A 21,398-nucleotide genomic window follows, 5' to 3' on the forward strand; every position below is an offset into this window, starting at 1 on the left:
TTTGAAAAAAGAAAAAACAAAGCCTAAAGTAAATACTTTCACAACTTCTTTCCCCAGGAGCTTGTTAGGTTGAAACAGGCAGGTATCTTTACATTCATTTTTACAAATTAACAAATTAAGAGAGAGGAGAAATTAAATCATTTGAAAAGAACAAACCAATTTATCAAGTAGGTAAAACCAACTTCCTGTACTTTTTGATGACTGTCTAGAGTTCCAGGTTGCCTTCCACTTCACCAGCCTTTCTGCTGACAGTTCTTTTGAGTCCTGCTTCTCCAGTGCAAAAATTGCACTGACACCCAGCCATGTGATTCCCAATGTTTCTCTTTAAAAAAAGGAAGTCATTCTAAGCACCTCTCATTTAAAAAAAAATCAACATTCTCTAGAAAGGGGGTGTATGGAATTGCACCACAAATAAACTCAAATAAATTTCCTGGGAGCACCAGTACTCCCTTGGAGATGCGCCAGTTAGAGCACCAGTCCATGAACCACCAAAGGCAGATGGCAGCAGAAACCAGTCAGTTCTCTCTGGCAGGGAAGAGCCTCTTCACACAACCTTCTAGGACTTTGGGATGCAAGGACAGGCAGGACAGCTCTGAAACAGACTGGGCTACAGTCTCAGCTAGTCTTACAGCCTTCCCTCGGTCAGACACCAGAACTAGGGAGAAAGCGTGGCCACAGGTCTGGCTCCTAGGGAAACGGACTCTGAGATGGGGATGTTCACGCATGAAGCTTCTTGAGCAGCACCGAGCAGGTGAATGCAGGAAGCCAGCCGTCAGAATGAAGGAGAAGTGTGAGGCAGTCACAGCAAGGGAAGCCCTGCCCCTAGGAAGCCCTTCAGAGCAGCTCCAAATTGAAGTGAGGGCTTGGGCCTCTCCGCAGACTCTCAATGGACAGCACTGGATGCAGCTATCCCTGGGGCTAGGAGGCCCTTCTCACAGAGGGCTGGCCCTGGCTGCCTCCAGCTGGCAGCCAGCAGCCATCACCCCCCACAGCTGGGGGAAGGGTGTGCCTGTCCTGAGGGGCTGAGGGTGCAGTCCCAACCACGGCAGACAGTACAGAGTATTCCTGTGCTGGCAAGTGTCATGCCAAACACCCCAGGCTCTCTTCCAGGGCAAGGGAACAAAGACAGGGCTGTACCAGTCTGACCACTAGATGATCTACAAGGGCAGAAAACAGTAAAAAGAAATCAAGAATCCTACCTAGCCATCTTCGATAATGTGTCCTCCTCTGACAGGACTGAGACTCTCTGCAATCCTCAGCAAATGTGAAGTGCATCAGCAGAACATCCCAGTTATACATATTTTTATTGCTTCGAGAGATACCAGAGGGGCAGAAGAAGACCTTAGGCAGGAGAAACTGCTCTTAGGCATGAAGGCACTTTTGACCTTAAGACTTACCTATCTATGAGAGAGCAGTGACCCCAGGTCCATGCAGAGCAGTGCACCCCCTCTTAGGAATTACATGGAAGCCCAGGGAGTTCCACTGGCAAGACCAGCCTTCTCAAACACTGGTTCTCTTGATCTCAAACCCTCGGGTTAGTTCCCACCCCTCTCCCTCTTCACATGGTTTCAGAGCACAGCCCTACCAGACAGGTGATCCAACACCCTTGCAGCACGTGATGGCTGTGTGTTCAGGGCCACATGACTGTCACATCTGACCTGAAAAAGGAAGGGTGAGCATTCTGGTTTTATGACTGAATCTTCTGAAGCTTCACCTCCAGTTGCATAGTAGACTTTGGGCTCTGCACAACAAGGCCGAGCCTCGGACATATTTCTTGAGGCGACTGCCCACCTTGAAGGTTTCCAGGTGAAGAGCCTGCAGGCCTCTCCCTAAGCTGACTCAACGGGCCTTCTCCTGACTTCCCTGTGAGAGCAGGCACACAGGCTCCGTTTACCCAAGTTCCTTCCTTGCCCTCTTCCCAGCATGAAGCCCCAGAGCTCTGTTTCACCAAGAGCTGATATATGTCAGCCAAATACACTGGAGGGAATGGGGAAACTGTCTGAACTGAAGATAACTGAAATGTCCACGTTTTCAGCTTAAACAACTCCATCTTAACCAATTTTCCTAAGAGTATCCACGATTCATGGGGAAGTGATCCCTAAGTTCCCCTTAACTCTACCGAAGACATTCGCCCACCCTGCTGGGCTCCTTTGAGGTGCAAGGGATGGGCAAGTGGCTTTCACACAAGTAGTCGAGCTGATCTAGACTTGAAGGCCTGTTGAGTCCATGAGACATGACCCCACAGAACTGAGGGCTTCTCTATAGAAGTGACGACATAGTTGAGACCTACAACTTAAGGCAGAACCAGGCCAGTGAAGAATGGGGGTCAAGGAGGCAAAGAGCGAGGTAAGAGTGCTTCTGGAATAAGAGAGCCCCCACCTCCTTCATGTGATGAGTCAGGACAAGAACGCGGTCTGGCTGGGCCTAGGCGGGGAGGGCGGTGGTGGGACTTCATGTGTGGTGGGGAGTGTTTGGGGCACAAGGAAACTACTGTGGGCATCACACATTTCAGGGATCTCTGTGAACACTTTATGGAGTTTTACGAACAGGACTCAGAAAGAGTGAACGTGTGGAGGGAGTCCTGTTGGATGCTGTAGCAAATGCTGCACTATCTTACCCCAAAACCATTCTTTCTTTTTTCTTACAAAGAATCCCAATTTTGTACAGGAGTTAGGATATGACTGTGATTTCAAGGAGAGGGCTGGGGGAGGGTGTGCAACCCAGTTCTGACCATATCATATAAAGGGAGTTGCTGAGAGGGCTACTGGGGAAAAATGTTCACTGAGGTGTCTATGGACCTGCCAAGCCTCCTGCTGCCTGGACTGTAGGACCAGATGCTGAAGCCATGCCCCCTGAGACCTGGCAGGAAGGCTGAGAGAATCACAGAGCTGCCAGCCTAGAGTCTTGACATTACACAGCCCCCGGGTCATAGCTACCACCTGCCTACCTTCTAGAATTTTGGTTATGGGGGCAAAGAGTCCATCTGTTTGCTTATGCCACCGACACGAGGGGGCTCCTGTTTCTTACCGTCCAAAGCATTGCCTGGGAATCCTCATGGGCCACCTGTTATTTAAGCCAGGTTCCAAGACCTCATCCTTCCAGGAGTCCAGTTCTGCAGTCATGGTGACAAGCTCATCTACTTGCCACATCCTTTTCTCAAATTCTGGTTTTGTCATTTGCGGCCAGGGGCTACCCTAGTTTGGCCTGGTGACCAACATGGGTCACACAGTGATCATTTTACCTCCAGTTTCCCTGGTCACTCACACCAAGTATTTCTTTATAAGCTCCTTACTACTATGGAAGAAACGTCTGAGTCTCTGATGAAAGAACTACAAGCTATACCACCTACAAGCTTTCAGTCTCAGGGTTGGGGGACAATCAGTATTTCTTCTAGGATTCAAGTCTTATAAAAATTCTCTAACTTGAAATCAAGATCCCAAATCACTAAAAATTGAAAGTCAAAAAATATAAACCTGAGTTGCATTATAACCTGGAAAACAATAATCCCATGCAGCCACAGGCTGCTTGCTGGCTAGGGCAGGTGTGGGTGTGGCTTACAGGAGGTTTCGACCACAGGATGCTGTGGAACTAGACCTTTCCTCAAAGTTGTACAAAGGTGTGTTATATAGTCATACATTCAGCTGCCAGCCAAATGTACATGGAGGATATGAGAGAGGCTGAAAAGCATGGAGATGTTAGCAAAGAGATGCGGACAAAGCAATGAGAGGAAGAAAAAGCTACAAAACATTCCCACAATTATTGTAAATGTCCTACAGATTTTGTATGAGGATCAGATCCACCCATAACCAAAAAATAAAGTACATTTTAAAGTTTTTCAGAGGTTCTTCTAACAACATCTGAGTCATTAAAGTAACTTACTAAACTGAAATAGAAGAACTAAATCTATTAGATTATGGAATGGTTTGTTAATATTCACCTCCAGCCAAGAATTAGAGTGGGTAAATGCAGAACTGAAGAGTGAAAGTTGTTCATCACCACGTGATTTGCTTTGGTGATTAACAGGACAGTCACTGATATCTGCTTAAGGTGGTTGTATCTGAAAGTTTTATGCAAACATGTCAAGTAAAGCAATTGAGAACTAAACCAGATCGACACCAGGAATGCAAAGATGACTTAATAGTACATTACATTAGAAAACCTGTTATTGTAATTCACACCTCATTAACAAATTAAAGGAGAAAAAACATTTTGATTACATAAAAACTATAACATTATAGTTTATGTCCAAGATCTACAGCAGGGGTGTCCAACTCATTTTCACTGGGGGCCACATCAGCCTTGCAGTTGCCTTCAAAGGGCCAAATGTAATTTCAACTCCTTAAGAGTTAAGGAGTAGTTACATTTATACAGTTCTAAAATTATTTTGGTCCTTTGAAGGCAACCACGAGGCTGATGTGGCTCCCAGTGAAAATGAGTTTGACACTCCCATCTACAGTATAGATCTTACAAATACATAAGATCTATAGTAGATGTAGAAAAATTCAGTCTCCATCATTTAAAAAAAAAGCAGTAAGTAGTGAGGACCTTCTTAGCTAACACTTGCAATACCTTAATAAACGGTATACAGCAGATGCCCACAACAGACATCCTTAATGGCAAAAAGGTGAACACATTCTAAATAAGGATCCCTCCACCATTACACTTGTATTCAACACTGTACAATGGACAGGAGCCTGCCCACGGCCACGGAATAAACCATGAGCCAAGTCAGGTGGACCCAGGCTTTGTACCTCTTGGCCCAGCACTTTATATCCTTCATTACAGTTTTGTGCTACAAGTGCTCCTGTTTCCTTTGGACATGAGTCTCTTGTGCCTTATATTTGAATTCATGGTTGCTGGTGGATTAGTTGATATTCTGCAGTGGGACTAAAATAAGCTGTTAGTCTGCCTAGGAAGTCTGGGTTTTACTTTTTCTGTGGTAATAGAAAAGGAAAGATTAGTACAAGTTACAACTTCATTGCAGTTACAGAGCAACGTTCCTGTACTCACAAGACAGCACAGAGCACAGGCCTAGGACCTTGATACATGCAATAGAAACTTCGTGACATCACACTGCACACCTTTGACCTCAGACTCTGAAAACACTGACCAGAGACTTGTCTGCCTTATTGTCTCACACGTGATCATCCTAATCAGCAAGCAATACACGAAGATATGGAATGTATGCATACTATAATTAACAACTTGATTTAAAACATGTTGTACCTTGTACAGAGAATGCAAAGGCTTTTCCTTTTTCTCCAAATTTGACTTAGTTTATGCCCCCAAATTCTAGATTTTATTATCTTCCTTTAGCCAAAGCTGTAATAAAGAGCAAACTCATACATTTAAATGCTTTTGTTATTAACTGAGAAAGGACAAACTTAAGTACACAAAGAATTTTACTTAAGAAACCAGAAGAAACAAAGGAAATGTACAAAAAGCAGGATGAAAGAATTGATAAAGATAAATTAGAAACAAATTAATCAGAAACAGATGCACAATGGAATTAATAAGCTACTCCAACTGGGCTTTGTATTCATAAAACATGGAGTGACATACTCCACTTCTGAATAGGAAGATTAAATATTGTACATCGATACCAGTGTGTACACATGCCCAAATGTGCATAAACTGGGCAAATGCCTGAAAAGACATACAACTAAATATTAGCAGAATTTTCCTCTAAGTGGTTAGATTAAAGGTAATATTTTCATCTTTATACTTTTCTGTATTTCTGAAACCTTCTATAATTAACATGTAATTTCATGATAAAAAAGAATCAGCCATTGTTTTAAGATGCCAAATTATTTCTCATTGACACATATATTTTATGTAAAACCAATCTAAATACCAAAAAATAGATGAAGTACTGAAGGAGGACTTCAAAAAGGCCACCTGGGAGATTCAACATTTTGCAACAGAATAATGGAAGGGAGACTTATTCCACAGATGTTACAACTTAATGTAAAGCTACAATTACCAACAGTAGTTCAAATGGGCATTTGGCCAGTACCTTTAATGGAACTGCTTCCGAACTTTCCATAAAATGCTGTGAGTTGCAGACACTGACAATGATAAAACTCCCAACACTACCCAGCTACTCAGATCATTAGACAGCCCAATGTCAGAGTCAGGTTGCAACTAACTAATCTTAAGGTGAGGAAGCAGTAGAGAAAAATCCCCCTGGAAGGTCAAGACATAATTTGTTCCTTGAAACAGTCTCAAACCCTGAAATAGGTTGGGGGATGTTTTCACTCTAACTCACCAAGGAACCCTAGATCAGGGCACATGCCTGGGTTGCCAGCCAGGTCCCCAGTGGGGCGCATGCAAGAGGCAACCACACACTGATGTTTCTTTCCCTCTATTTCTCCCTCCCTTCCCCTCTGTCTTTATTTAAAAATAAATATTTTAAAAAATAAAATAAAATGGGCCCTGGCTGGCATAGCTCAGTGGATTGAGCGCGGGCCGTGAACCAAAGTATCACAGGTTCGATTCCCAGCCAGGGCACATACCAGGGTTGCAGGCCACGGCCCCCAGCAACTGCACATTCATGTTTCTCTTTCCCTCTTTCTCCCTCCCTTCCCTCTCTAAAAAAAAAAATAAATAAATCTTAAAAAAAGAACCCTCAGCTTTCCTTTAAAAATAAAATAAAATAAAATAAAATAAAATAAAATAAAATAAAATGAAAGAAGTGATCATTTCACTTGATCTTGGGTTGGGGGAAGAACTTTTCAAGCAAAAAAGGTGAGGAAAAAAAGAGGGCATGCAGACTGGGTTTGATCCAACAACTTAACGTCAGCTTTTGGCAAGGGTTCAGGGCAACAAGCACTGTCATGATCTGCTGGTGGGAACAAAGTGGGATAATATTTCTGTAGGGTGATGTGGCTAAATGTATCCAAAGTCTTTAAAAAGGTCATACTCTGATACAACAAGTCAATGTCTAGGAATTTTCCCTAAGGAAATAATGAGCAATATAAAAATGTATTTATAATACCAAAAGACTGGAAAAGAACACAAACATTCAACAACAGGCACCTATCTGGTCTTTAAAATCATGTTCCAAATAATAATAATGAGAATATTCTCAGAAATGAATTCTTAGAATGAGTCTAAATTTTTTTTAACTTATGGGAATCATTCATAAATAAATAAATATATATATATATGAAAACACCAAAATAGTGGTTATATTGTTCCTTGGTAGGGAACTTTGGGGTGATTTTAATTTCCTGTTACCAGCAGCACAAAGCATGCTAACTGATAGATCTGAATTAACTCTCACTCATTCTTCAAGACTCAGTTTACTGTCACTTCTTTCAGGAAGTCCTCCTGCACTACCCTCCTTTATCCCATGTACTTGAGGTGTTCCTCCTAGGTGCACTATTCTCTCCTCCATGACATCTGTTGTCCCTATCTTGCACTCCCTGATTTGATTCACTAGATCCCCACTACACTTTAAATTGCCTGTAGTCAGAAAATGGGGGTGTTTCATTTTTGTGTCTCCAATCTGTCTGGAATCTAACAAATCTTCAAGCTAGAATGCTGGGTTCACGAATAAAATCGACTAAGTGAAAGATTCTCTGTGCTCTGTGGATTAAAAGATCAAAAAGGGGGGAAATGTTAACAAGGATGAGCAAATACTGATAAAGAGGTATCTCCTTACCTTGGCTAACAGGCTTGACACATGTTTAATTTCACCATGTGCCTTTAGTAATTCTTGTCTGAGCTCAGTACAAGACAGTTCCAGCTGATCTTTCTCAGCTCGAGCTACTTTCAACATTTCTTGAATTGCACAGCCCTCTACCGTCTGCCCCACAGGACTGGTCTCTATGGCTTTTTGCTTCTCATTCTCCAGATAAGACTTCAAAGACCCATTTTCAATCTTCAGCCCTTCCAAGGTAACTTTACACTCTTCCAGAGTTTTGGCCACCACACTGCTATTATGCCGTTCCAGTTCTAGAAACCCATTCAGTTTCTCATTTTCTTCCTTAAGGTGTTGAATCGTTTCTAAAGCTCCTTGGTTTTCCTCTTCAGCCTTCCGTAAGCTGCAGGTCAGCTGCTGCTGAATGTTGAGCAGCTTCTCTCTTTCAAAGCGACCCTGTTCAAGAATCTCTGAGCACTTCTGCTCGAGTTCCAGGAGTTTTCCTTCTTGAGCACTGGGCTCTTCATTCTTGACTCGTTCTTGTAAGAGATTTATCAGCTTCTCGTTCTCTTGACTTAGCTGTTCTGCCCTCTCTCGATGCTGATGAAAGGAAGTTTCCAAAATTGTCTTCTCATCCACCAGTTTCTCATTTTCTGCTGTCAATTCCTGCACCATTTGTTGCTGGTCTGATAATTCTTGTAAAGTAGCCTGTAGTTCCTCTGCTGTGCTATGGTGATTTTCTTCCATCTTCTGTATCTTCTCCGTGAGGGAAGCCAGGGACAGTTCGCTCACATTGTTAGGGGAACTCCCAGTGGTAGAACACTTTGAACTTCTAAAGGGGTTGCTTGGGGAAGACAGGGGCCTCGAGGGGGTGTCTGCTGTGATGTGCTCAAAATCGGAGGCATCTGGTGACAAGGAAGCTTTGGTAACATCACTACTTGAAGAACCTGACGTCCGTAATACATCTTGGGGTATGGTTTTTTTATACTCATTGATTTCACCTGACACCTGATTGCCAGTTGGGCTTCCAAAGCTTGATTCCTGGGTTATGGAGGTTGGACAGCTGCTATCACTAGCGTGACTTGCTTCTCCTTCTGAATTTGGAGACTGCTCAAGGTAACTCAGTTTCTGCTTCAGGATCCGGTTTTCTTCCTCTAGATCAGCAAGCTCTTTCTGAAAAGTCTTGTTCTTCTCCTCAAGAGCTCTTATCAAAGGCTCTGTGTCACTTGGTAAGACTGATGTTCCATCTACCCTTGGGTCCAAAGAGTCAGTTTCTTCGTTGTTCAGAGTCCTTTTCTCCTTGTATTTCTTTAATTCACTTCGAAGCTGGTTGATTTCACTGTCTTTTGCTTTGGCCTCTGCCAAGAGTTCCCGAACTTGGGACTCAAGCACGGCCCGTTCTCCACCTTCACTCTCTTGTCTGAGTCTTATGGAAGTGTTCCTCAGAGGCTTAGTGGGGGTGGGCGTGCTGGAAGAAGATGGACTGGACACCGATTTTTTTGTGTTGGAGGGAACACGTGGCACAGTTCTCTCTCTTGAGATAGTTCCCGAAAGTTCTCGAGGAGCTGGAATACCCGTCCGTTTGGTTGTCACAGCCCCTAAAGACATAAGTAGAAGCCAATGAAACAAGGCAAGCACTTTCATAAATGGAACCCAAAGGACTTCAACTAGCATCACATGGCAACCAGCAAGGCTATAGCCCTTCATTTATTGCCCCTGCTCTAGATAACTACCTGGTTCTAACTGAGGTTTCTCTACCTCCTCCTGCAGCCCCGATTTCTAGCCTGAATCACTTAGCATAATCCCATTTGAGCCACGGTTGGTGGTTCCTCAACTTAGGTCAATGAAACACCAGGAAAGGTGTTCTGGGTGAGCTTCTAAAAGATGACCAGACATGGTGAGAAAACATTTATGTCTGGGAATGGCTGGCAACCATCTGGTTATCACAAGAAGGTGAGAAGCAGAGAATAGAAAGAAGAAAACCCAATTCTTACTAGCATTGTGGATTTGCTAAATCAATCCAGCCTCAGTCTTGGCCTATTGCTGGCCTTCCAATGATACAACCCAATAAAGACCCTTCCTTTCCTAGAACTCACCTTGAACTGGGTTTTCTGTCACCTACAACTTAAAACATCTGAACTGATAATCTTGACAACTAAACAACAGGCTTTTGAGAAAATCTGATATCCTATGAATTTCTGAAAAACACTTAAAAATTCATCATTAACATATTTTGACTGAGCACGAATCTAATTAAGGAATCAGAATAATCCTCTGGAGAGACTGATCTGATCCAATGGCCTATTGTTTTTCATATATGTGGAAGCGGTGTCCTCATGTGTATCCATAGATAAACAAGAACAAATGGGATAAGGGCATATTATATATTATCTATGGTACAGCTTTAAATGTTAAAGGGATTTATATAATATGGAAATGAGATGGAATTCACAATACTTATAATGGGAAATGTAAGGAATTATCTTTAAAAAATATTTTATTTATTTATTTTTTTAGAGAGAGGGGAAGGAAAGGAAAAAGAGGGAGAGAAACATCAATGTGCAGTTGCCTCTTGTGTGCCCCCCACTGGGGACCTGGCCCACAACCCAGGCACATGCCCTGACTGGGAATTGAACTAGAGACCCTTTGGTTGGCAGGCCAGAGCTCAATCCACTGAGCACCAGGGAGGAATTATCTTTTATTTTCATCTATACCACTATACTATAATAATTTTAAAACTTTAATCTATACCATATCTTATACTTTTGTCTATTATCACAGACAATGTTGAAAACAATTGTAGGGATGAAAACCTAGACATCACTCTTGTGTGAGCTAGAAATAAAACCCACCAGAGGGGTTCAAATGTTAATGGAAACCAGGACCTGTTTTACACACTCAAAGACCATTTTATGAATCAAGGCTGCTACAAATTACACAGGTATGCTCCTTGGGTGGGAGGTCACTGACCCTAGACCTCTGCAGTGCAGGAAAAGCTGGGGCAGGGGCTGCAGCCACAGACTAGCAGCAGCTCCAGGCTACCAAGGCAGAAGCAGAGTCCACCACTGCGTAGCAGCTCTAAGCCCGCCACCCACACTGCTGCGCAGTCAGGAGCAACTGCTTACCCAAGCATCTTGGAATCTGATGTGATATCAGCATCTGTTGCTCAGTCTCTGACAGTTCAGTGCTTTTAAAATGTTGACATAATAAAGGTTAAACTGTCATATTAATATACAGGAGAACTATGGTTTTATAGTAACTTGTCAAGTTAAATTACTGAGAAGGTAAGAGTACCACAACACACACTGAATGCTTTCAGGTGCCCAGATGCTTTATGTGTATCATACTAGATATACAATGAAAAAGGATTTATTTAATTATTCTTGTTAAATGAAGATTAAAATCACTAACTAATAAAATGTTTTAGTCACACCAGTTCTGTATGGTGAAGTAATCCTGGCCAGGCCTGTAATGAAAACTGGAAGTAATTAAAGTTTCCCCATAACTGTATATAGCCAGACCAGGCAACGCTGAGAGCCCAGGGCCAATTATCACACACGTATTTGCCATTCCTAATAATGCTACCAAAATTAAGGCTCCTTTTCAATTATTTGATGGCTTTAAAGATGAAAAGAGCTAAAATATGAGTAGATCAACTCAGTCATCATTTCTAGCTACAGTTTAACCCTTCCTTTCACTGCCAGAATCTTAGTTTGTTCTCCACTTAGGTGTTACTTAGCCTTATTTAAACCTCTAGGAATTTTTTTTTACAACAAACAAAAAATTTCATTTATTAAATACACCTAGTTGTGGATTATAAAACACAAAATCCAGTTGTATTTTTTACTATCAATACATCTGTTCCTTTTTCTGTTCTTGCTATTTCATCATCACTTAGAGTCCTCAGTATAATTGTTTTTGATTGTCTAAAAGGTTCTTCCCATCTCTGTACACAAAACTTCAGAAATTGCAACTAGCAGAGGTGAAGTTTACAGAGTTGTTAAAATTCATCACCAGACCAAGTTAGGTAGGGGTGGTGCTTGGCTGCTCCCCAGTTTTGTGCCTGTGTCTGTCCCCAGACAGACTCATTGCAGGCACTGCTGGGTAGGAGTCAAGTGGTGGCACTGCTACAGCTTGTGATGTAATCAATCAGTATTTCTACCCTTAGTTTCTTTCAAGTACTGTGGGTTCAACAGCCTCACTATTGAACAATATATCTTGTCACCCCTAAACTGGGCATGCTACCTAGCACAATACAAGGGGGACTCCCCAAAACAGAATTTACTTATAAAAATTGGGTACTTATTCATCACCTTCAAAATACTCTCCATTTCCTGCAGAGAGCTGCCTGAACTTGGAGCTCCAGTTCACCCCTTTCCAGCTGTGCCATGCAGAGTGAGTGAGTGCAGGCATGAAACAATAGGGAGTGTTTGCACCTGTGGGGGAGGGGCAGCAGCCAACCAACTGCAAACCTGCCAGTGGACCCTCAGATTCTAGTTTCGTTTTTCCAGAGCCCCATGCATTGAAGGTGTGCGTGGACCAGACTTGGCTGACAGGCTACCATTTTGTTACCACCAAACTAGATAATCAGTGAGTTAATTGAGTGCCTACTTTCTAGACATCTTGAATTCTCAGGTTCTGAGGTTCTGGTGTTCTGGATTTGCACGTTCCAAGAAACAGAAATGCTATTTTCTAGAGTTGCAAGCTCTGAAATCCCAAGATCTGAGTGTTCTACAGTTTGATAATTCTGAGTTTCTGTCATGATAAAGTCCTAGCATTGTCAGGTTTTAAAGAGCCACAATACAGAATATCCAGAATACTGAGGTTCTAGAAGACACAAGTATGAGAGTTCCATTCTAGAGCTCTGAGTTTCATCCTGGAACACTAGTGGTCTGGCACAGGTGTTGGCAAACTTTCTCTGTAAAGGCCCAGATGGTAAATTTTAGGCTTTTCAGGGTCAGTAAAAAGAAAAAAGACAAAGAAAAAAATACTCTCCATTTGATGCAATACATCTATTGAGATGTTTTTTCCACTGCTCAAAAGTTTTTGAACTCATCAACTTTTAGTGCTTCTGCCATTTTTTTATTTCACCTCTTCCACATCAGCAAATCGTTTCCCTCTGAGGTCTTTTTTCATCAGGGGGAAAAAAAAGTTGCTCAGGATGAGATTGGGTGAATACAGAGGGTGGGGCATAGGGGTCATGCTGTGTCCTGTCGTAAACTGCTGAACACTCAGTGCAGTGTGGGCAGGTGCACTTGTAAATCACCCATCATGAAATGGGCAAGTGCGTTGAAAGAGTCTTAAAAAAATTCACTGAAGTCAAATGCAGCCTCTCACAACACCATCAGTTGGTACACTGACACAGATGGGAGAGGCCTCCCATCCTAAAAGACTCACCTAGCAGGGAGAGGCCAGTACAACAAGGGACTCCCCCTCCAGAAGATACTTTTGCATTTTTTTAGTCTCCCCTTGTATACCATGGCAAGAATGACAACAGAGTGGTAGAAAGTCTGGGGCCAATGGCACAGAGACTGGCTCAGCTGGCACCCTTACTTTTTCTGTCTCCTTCTCATCCTCATACTAGATCAATACTATTCCTAGTAAGGCTGGTTGTCTGATTGCAAGAAGTGAAAATAAAAGCAAGCGCCACCTAATATGATAATTTATTTTTAAAAACTCATGATTGGTATGTTACATTTTTAAAGGCCAAATGAAAAATTATATTATGGTTGATCACAGGTGCATCAAACCACATAGTCATAGAAACACATCATAGGAAGGAACATATAAATTGAGAACCAGAAGCCCTGGCTGGCATAGCTCAGTGGATTGAGCGCGGGCTGGGAACCAAAGTGTCCCAGGTTCGATTCCCAGCCAGGGTACATTCCTGGGTTGCAGGCCAGAACCCCCAGCAACCGCACATTGATGTTTCTCTCCCTCTCTCTCTCCCTCTCTCTCTCTCTCCCTCCCTCCCTCCCTCTCCCTCCCTTCCCTCTCTAAAAATAAATAAATTAAATCTTAAAAAAAAATAAATTGAGAACCAGTGAGCATTAAGTAGGTTGGACTTTGAGTAATTTTCCTATTTCTTTTCTATCTGTGTTTTTGAAATCAATTTAAAAACAAAACAAAACTGGAACTTCCAGCTAAGATGGAGGCAGAGGTACATACACATTGCCTCCTTGCACAACCAAAAGGACAACAACAAATTTAAAAAGAAAAAATAACCAGAATTGCCAAAAAATCAAACTGTGTGGAAGTCTGAACACCAAGGAGTTAAGAAACATTCATCCAAACTGGTAGGACAGGTGGAGATGGGCAGCTGGGCAGAGAGACTTTGAGGCAAGGCAGCAGCTGGCAGACTGGGAGGTCCCACATTTGTATGCAGATAAACCAGGAGGAACAACTGGGGAGCTGGACAGACCACACAACCCAGGGTTCCAGTGCAGGGAAATAAAGCCTCAAAACCTCTGCCTGAAAAAAATCTGTGGGGGTTGAGGCAGCGGGAGAAACTCCTAGCCTCACAGGAGAGTTCACTGGAGAGACCCACAGGACCCTAGAATGTACACAAATCCACTCACCCAGGAATTAGCACCAGAAGGGCCCAACCTGCTTGTGGGCAATGAAGTGACTAAAAGCCAGCCAAGAGCCAAGCAAACAGCAGTGTTTCCTCTCAGACTCCTCCCCCACATACAGCGCTACAACACAGCCAAGTGGGTTTCCCTGACCTAGAGAATACCTAAGGCCCTGCCCCTTGCTATGTACTGGGTGCACTGGGACCAAAAAAAAAAAATATGGCCTTAATGAAAGAACAGGTCAAGGCTCCAAAAGCACAACTAAGCAATGAAGAGATATCCAACCTATCAGATACAGGGTTCAAAACAATGATCATCAGAATGCTCACAGAAATGGTTTAGTATGGTCGCAAAAAAAGAGAAAGTGAAGACTATGCAAAATGAAATAAAGGAAAATGTACAGGGAACCAACAGTGACGGGAGGAAACTGGGACTCAAATCAATGATTTGGACCAGAAAAACAAACAAACAAACATTCAACTAGAACAGAATGAAGAAACAAGAATTAAAAAAAAATGAAGAGAGGTTTACGAACCTCTGGGACAACTTTAAACGTTCCAACATCTGAATCATAGGTGTGCCAGAAGGAAAAGAGGAAGACCGAGAAATTGAAAACTTATTTGAACAAATAATGAAGGAGAACTTCCCCAATCTGGTGAAGGAAATAGACTTCCAGGAAGTCCAGGAAGCTCAGAGAGTCCTAAAGAAGTTGGACCCAAGGAGGATCACACCAAGGCACATCATCATTAAGTTACCCAAGATTAAAGATAAGGAGAGAATCTTAAAAGCAGCAAGAGAAAAGGAGAGAGTTACCTACAAAGGAATTCCCATAAGACTAGCAGCTGATTTCTCAAAAGAGACCCTGAGGGTAAGAAGGGGCTGGAAAGAAGTATTTGAAGTTATGAAAGGCAAGGACCTACTTCCAAGATTACTCTATCCAGCCAAGCTTTCATTTAGAATGGCAGGGCTGATAAAGTGCTTCTTAGATAAGGTCATGTTAAAGGAGTTCATCATCACCAAGCCCTTATTATGTGAAATGTTAAAGGGACTTACCTAAGAAAAAGAAGATAAAAAAATATGAACAGTAAAATGACAACAAACTCACAACTACCAACAACTGAGGCTAAAAAAATAAAAATCAAAAACTAAGCAAACAACTAGAACAGGAACAGAATCATAGAGATGGAGATCACATGGAGGATTATCAGCAGGGAGAAGGAGGGGGGAGAATGGGGGAAAAGCTACAGGGAACAAGAAGCATAATTGGTAGGTACACAATAGACAGAGGTAGGTTAAGAATAGTATGAGAAAATCAGAAGCCAAAGAACTTATATGTACAACCCATGGACATGAACTAAGGGGGAGGGATGCTGGAGGGAGGGATGGTGCAGGGCAAAGGGGGATAAAGGGGAGAAAAAAATGGGAAAACTGTAATAGCAAAATCAATAAAATATATTTAAAAAAAACAGGAGGGAAAAATCCTACCACAATAATATGCAGAGAGATAAATAAGTGGTAAAAAAGATGTTTTTCAGAGAACAAAAAGCACATTCAAATAACGACAGCATGATCATTTAAACCATAAATCAGGTGACCATTTTAAGTAGTAATTTTCATGAGCTGAAAATAAAATATTTCAGTCCCTTTTTAATTTCCTTATCTTACCCAAACAATGTATTACTGAGGTTGTTCTTTGGTGGGTCTTCTAACATGCGCTGATGAACAGCAGCGACATTCTGAAATAAATGATCAGTCTTTCCTTTATTCAAAAAGAATTCATAGAGTACCTGCTCTGTGGGAGAGACAGGTGGGACATACAAATGAAAGTTCACCATCTTCACATACCACACAATTGCTACTTGGCCTCCTAAACACAAGACAACTTGCTCATTCTATTTCTAAGAGTCTAAACTATTTTTTTTTACTATCACTCCACATAAATTTTTTTCTCAAAACATTCCAATAATTTCTTTATGGTCAAATCTGATTACCACCCTCAATCTTCAGCCTTCTCAGCTTCTCAGTGGCAGCTGAATTTATCAGGGATCTGTTGCTTCTTTCCTTCCTTTTTATTCATATCTGACAGCTGCATCAATCACTTTTGGATTCCTCCATTCAGGAAACCTTAAAAACATATTTAACCTTCCATTTTCCTTTCCTTTTGTAACTAATCAGTCAGTTGCTAAAACCTATGAATTGTTTTTGGAAATTATTCCTTACTTTTCCCTTCCTTTCAGTAGAAATCTAGCCCAGATCCTCTAAATTTCTGAAACACTCTCACAGGTCTTCTTGATTCTAGCCTCTTCCACCTTTGAGACATTTTGTATCAAGTTCCTTAACTCATTCATTTTTCTGTTCAAGCATCTGTAAGTATTTCTTCTCATCTGCTGCAGCAATGTCAAACTGCTTCCCATGGCATTCAAGGTGACACTTAATCTCTAGTCAACATTCAACACACCCATTTAAGTCCAGCCACAGTATCCTCAATATCCCCAATATAATTGTTACTTGTTGAAATATATTCCCTTTCCACTGTATCCTTCTGACTGGAATTTAAACAAGTTGAATTCCCTTCAATTGAAAAAAAAAACACCCCCAAAACTAGAACCCACATCTTCCTCCAGAATTCTCCAACTATGCTCACTGGCTGTCTTCCTTTCTTCTGCTCTCACTCCTCTATCCATGCCCATTACTCCACCAAAACCCTGACTGCTGAGGTCCTTCCTCATGATCTCTGCGTGGTCCAATACAATGGACAGTTTTAATCCTCTCAGCAGAGTTCAAACAGTTTCCTCTTTTTGAAACATTCCTCTGATGTCACATTGTCTTAGTTTTTCTCTTAACTCAATGGCTACCCTCTGTCTGTCTCCTTCACTTGTTTTTTCTCCTCTCTTCACAGATTACATATTAGAATTCTTCAGATCTAGGCCCTGGGCTGTTTTCCATCTCTTTCTCTCTCTTAAATCCTCACCCAAGAATATGCTTTTGTTGATTTTAGAGAGAGACCTTGATGTGAGAAACATCAATCAGTTGCCTTCCAAATGCACCCTAACTGGGGATTGAACCTGTAACCTTTTGGTGTACAGAACGATGTTCCTATCCACCAAGCCACCCAGCCAGGGCCATTTTTCTTCTCTTATTACAAATGCTTCTGTGGTGATTCTACTCAACCCCATAATCTTAAATACCACCTATATACTGATGATTCAACTCTTCTATGGACCTCTCTGAGCAACATCTGGATATCAAACTACTTACTTGATAAGCATAAATGAACTGTCTCCAAAATAACTCAAATTAAATAAAAGGGAGAACAGAAGGCTAAGAAAGCATAAACAGAATGTGTAAAGGCCCTGGAGTACAGAGAATCATGGCAGGGACAGGACTAGTGGGGAAGTAGGCTAATTTATATAAGGTACTTAAGAAAGGTCTACTGACTGAGATTCAAGGTGATACACATTCATTCAAACAAGGCAATGGTGCTATAAAAAAAAGAATACAGATAATATAAGGGAAAACCTTCAAAAATTTTAAATAAGCCTGTCCATTTAAAAGGTTCAATAAAAGGGATGGAATACAAAATCAATGAACTCTTCCAATATGTAGAAGAAAATGAAAACAAGATGGAAATAGAAAAGATAAACACAAAGGGTCAATCCAGGAGATCAAACAATCAATTAACAGAAGTTCCCGAAATACAGACCGATGAAAACAGAGTGGAGGAAATTATCGAAGAACTGATGCAAGAAAATTCCCCAAAGTTGAAGAAAATGAATTCAGTATTCATGTCAAGCAAAACAAATGAAAAAAGACCCACATGGAGACAGACACATCTTGTATAAAGTTTCAGAACACCAAGAATGACTAACATTTGGGGAAGGGCTGTGGACCGAGAATGAGAATGGTCATCATCATTCATTAGCAATACTGAGTTCCAGAAGGCAATAAAGCAAAGGCCTTCAAAGTTCTGAGGGAAAATTATTTTTAATCTAGAATTTTATACCCAACTTAATTATAAATCAATCAAAGAGGTAGAAAACACATTTTATTTAAAAATTTTAAATTTAATTTAGAGAGAGGGAGGGAGGGCGAGGGAGGGAGGGAGAAAAGGAGGGAGGGAGAGAAACATCAATTTGTTGTTCCACTCACTATGCATTCCTTGGTTGATTCTTGTGTGTGCTCTAACCAGGGATAGGACCCACAACCTTGGCTTATCAGAACAACACTCGAACCAGCCAAGATACTCAGCCAAGGCCCAGAAAATTTTTAGGGCAGTGAAACTATTCTGTGTAATACTTAACTGATGGATACATATCATTATGTGTTTGTCCAAGTGAACCCTAATGTAAACTGTGGACTCTGGGTGATCACGTGTCAGTGTAGGTTGATCAATTATAACAAATGTACAATTCTGGTGAGTGATTTTGATGGTGGGGGAGGCTGGGTTGAGCAGGAGACATGTGGGAACTCTGTACTTTCTGCTCAGTTTTGCTGTACTAAAACTGCTCTAAATGTCTATTTAAAAAATAAGCAGTGTAAGCATAATGAAGGGGTTACCTTTGAGAAGTGGGATGGGCATAGGAAGATGTAAGGTAGCAGCAATTTCACTTTTCATAAGGGCCTTGTCTTATTTCATTTTTTTAACCTGTGCATATACTATATGGATAATAAGAATTAAGAAACACGTGCTTGCAAACACGGTGAGAAAGCAGGCAATCAGCAATCTGGTGGTTTTATAGGCAGCACTGATCCTTTGGACTCGGAACAACTGAGATAAAAGAAGTACTACCATAAGGAACTACATCTGTTATCAAACTCAGGGCCCCACCTTGCCTCTGGAATAAAGTAATTTTTTCCATGGCTGGACCATCCTTTGGGGAGTTTCAGTGAAGTGTTTTCTAGAGATCCATGCATAGCACACATTCAAATTACTGGAAACTCTCTTTGCAAACCAAACAGAAAAAAACACAAAATAATCCTAAGATACAGAAATGAACCAAAGTACTTACTCATTTGCTTCCTCTGTTAAAAGCACACAGTAGGGTCCACATTTAGAGATAGTTTTCATAACAGGATAAATGTTTTCTGTCTTATTTTTATTTTACTTTTTTTTTTGCAGAATGCCGAATTAATTTTGCTCATATTCCACATGGGTTAGAGTTTAAAACATGTGTAATTCTGTATCTTTCTTTTCCCCAAATATTTGTACTGTTCCAGGGCCACTATAAACAGTGCTTCCAAATGAGGGAGATTCTGAACAAAAGGTCACTAACACACAGAAGGGACCCCGGCCTGGGAGGACACAGGGACTGTTCTGTGTAGAGTTAAAAGACAAGATAGGGCAGGAGACAAAGTGACAGTGTTACAGAGCAGGTAATGCTATGGTTTGATCAGCTTCTTGCAGGCAGCCCACACAGCTGGCTGCAGTTAGCCATCTTCAGGAGAGGCCAAAATGCAAAACGGATCTGGAAGGGCAGCTCCCTATGTGCCATGTGTAAAGTGAAAAGCAGTCAGCAGGGACATATAGTTTCCACTGAAACTGAAGTGGACAGAGGGACAGTTGGTCCCAGAACTTGCTCTGTACACTGGGCTAGCCTCTTCGCCCATTGTGTGGGTCAAATGAAATCCTCATAGCCTAACTGAAGAGCTTGGCATCTCTGCATAGGAACTGCCCCCAGCACTCCCATGGTCTCCAGGCAGCAAACACGAAGAATGAGGAGGAGCTGAGGGTGGTGGGGCTTTAGTGAATTAAAAAACCTGTCTCTCTGTGTGCAGCCTTCCTAACAGTAGAGATGGGAAAAAATTGACTTCCCAATTTCTGAGGCTTCATGCAACTTAGAATGACCTATTCAATCACAATTTAGTTCTGACTCCCTAAAATTAAACAATTGGCCCAGTTACAGCTGTCTCATAGTGGTCATTGAGAAACTTCCAAGTTGCATCATTAAAAGATATTAAATTCATCTGCATTTACAGTTGGAGAAATTGGAGAATGAAGTGGACTGGGCATGCTGAATCCTGTTTATTTTGATTAACTTTATTTTTTAAAAAAAATTACCAATATGTCAAAACATAAAAGTACTTTAAGAAGCTGCAGTTCACATGTAGGGAAATTATAATAGAACTTTAGATTTGTGTAGTGCTTTGGCTTTCAAAGCATTTTCATACACATTAATTTTAGGCTCACAAAAAATAAGTTTGAAAATTAGTATCTTCATTTTTATGGATAAGGAAATTGAGAGTCTAAGACTTCACAATTTGCCCAAGGATAACATAATAAATATGTCTTCTGACACCTAAGGAAGTGTAAAATTATAGTATTTCAAAACTGAAAGAAATGGAAATCATGTAGCGTAATCTTTCATACAAAGTGGTTATCAATAGCATTCAACTTCTGTTGTCTTTTACTAAACTCCCATATTCCAGTTACCACTGAACATTTTCAGTGAAAGAGAGCCTGGCATTAGACGGACCCTTCCACTGTTGAGCAGCCCATAGTCAGACAATCCCCCTTTGTATCTGGCTGAATTCTATCTTCGTTAGCATGGCACATGTTGGTTCCAGTTCTGAAACAATCTGGAACCACAATGAACAAATTTATTGCTTCTTCCACATGACATCTGAATATGTGAGGGCAGCTTTGTTTTCCCTTGGTCTTCTATTCTTTAAGCAAAATATGGCTTATCCTTCCCACTAGGCCTCAAAGAACCCAGGGTCCTTCATTAGATGAATGGCCTGAAGATCCTGTGATTTAGCAAGGATCTCCAGGCCATTCTTCTGAAATGTTACCCAGAATTTCAAGAATGCTGCAGATGTGCTATGAGTTAGAAATCTTTTCATTGCAACAGTAAACCTAACTCAAGCTTGCTACAATAAAAAAAGTTTTTGTCTCGTCTAACTGAAAGTCTAGGAGCGGGTCCAACTTCAGGTCCCACTCAATAGAAGTATATTTTAGTGTAGGGTCCATTTCTCTCCATCTCTTGCTCTGGACTTCCTCAACAGGGCATCTTCAGTGATCTGCCTTATCTCATGGTAGCTTGATGCATCAAATCCAATGAAGAGAGCAAAGTCTCTCCCAGAAGTGCCTACAAATGTTTCCTTGCATTTCATTCTGACTGGGTCTGTACCATCCTTGATTCACTGAGGTCAAGGTGATATGCAGATCCACTGAAAGTGGGAAA

General features: G+C 41.4%; 1 protein-coding gene across 6 annotated transcripts in view; it reads right to left on the reverse strand.

Moving 5' to 3' along the window:
* SPECC1 (sperm antigen with calponin homology and coiled-coil domains 1) overlaps positions 1-21,398 on the reverse strand; it is a 258,495-nt gene that overhangs the window by 101,750 nt on the left and 135,347 nt on the right. For 5 of the 6 annotated variants that reach the window (XM_036032942.1, XM_036032943.1, XM_028534280.2 and 2 more), the window contains one exon: positions 7,667-9,243. The exons of the other annotated variant lie outside the window; for it this stretch is intronic. In XM_036032942.1, the coding sequence (XP_035888835.1) occupies positions 7,667-9,243 (1,577 nt within the window). The remainder of the gene's footprint in view (positions 1-7,666; positions 9,244-21,398) is intronic. 6 annotated transcript variants of the gene reach the window in all.

The sequence above is a fragment of the Phyllostomus discolor genome, chromosome 8 (assembly GCF_004126475.2).
Source record: "Phyllostomus discolor isolate MPI-MPIP mPhyDis1 chromosome 8, mPhyDis1.pri.v3, whole genome shotgun sequence".
Classification (NCBI taxonomy): Eukaryota; Metazoa; Chordata; class Mammalia; order Chiroptera; family Phyllostomidae; genus Phyllostomus; species Phyllostomus discolor.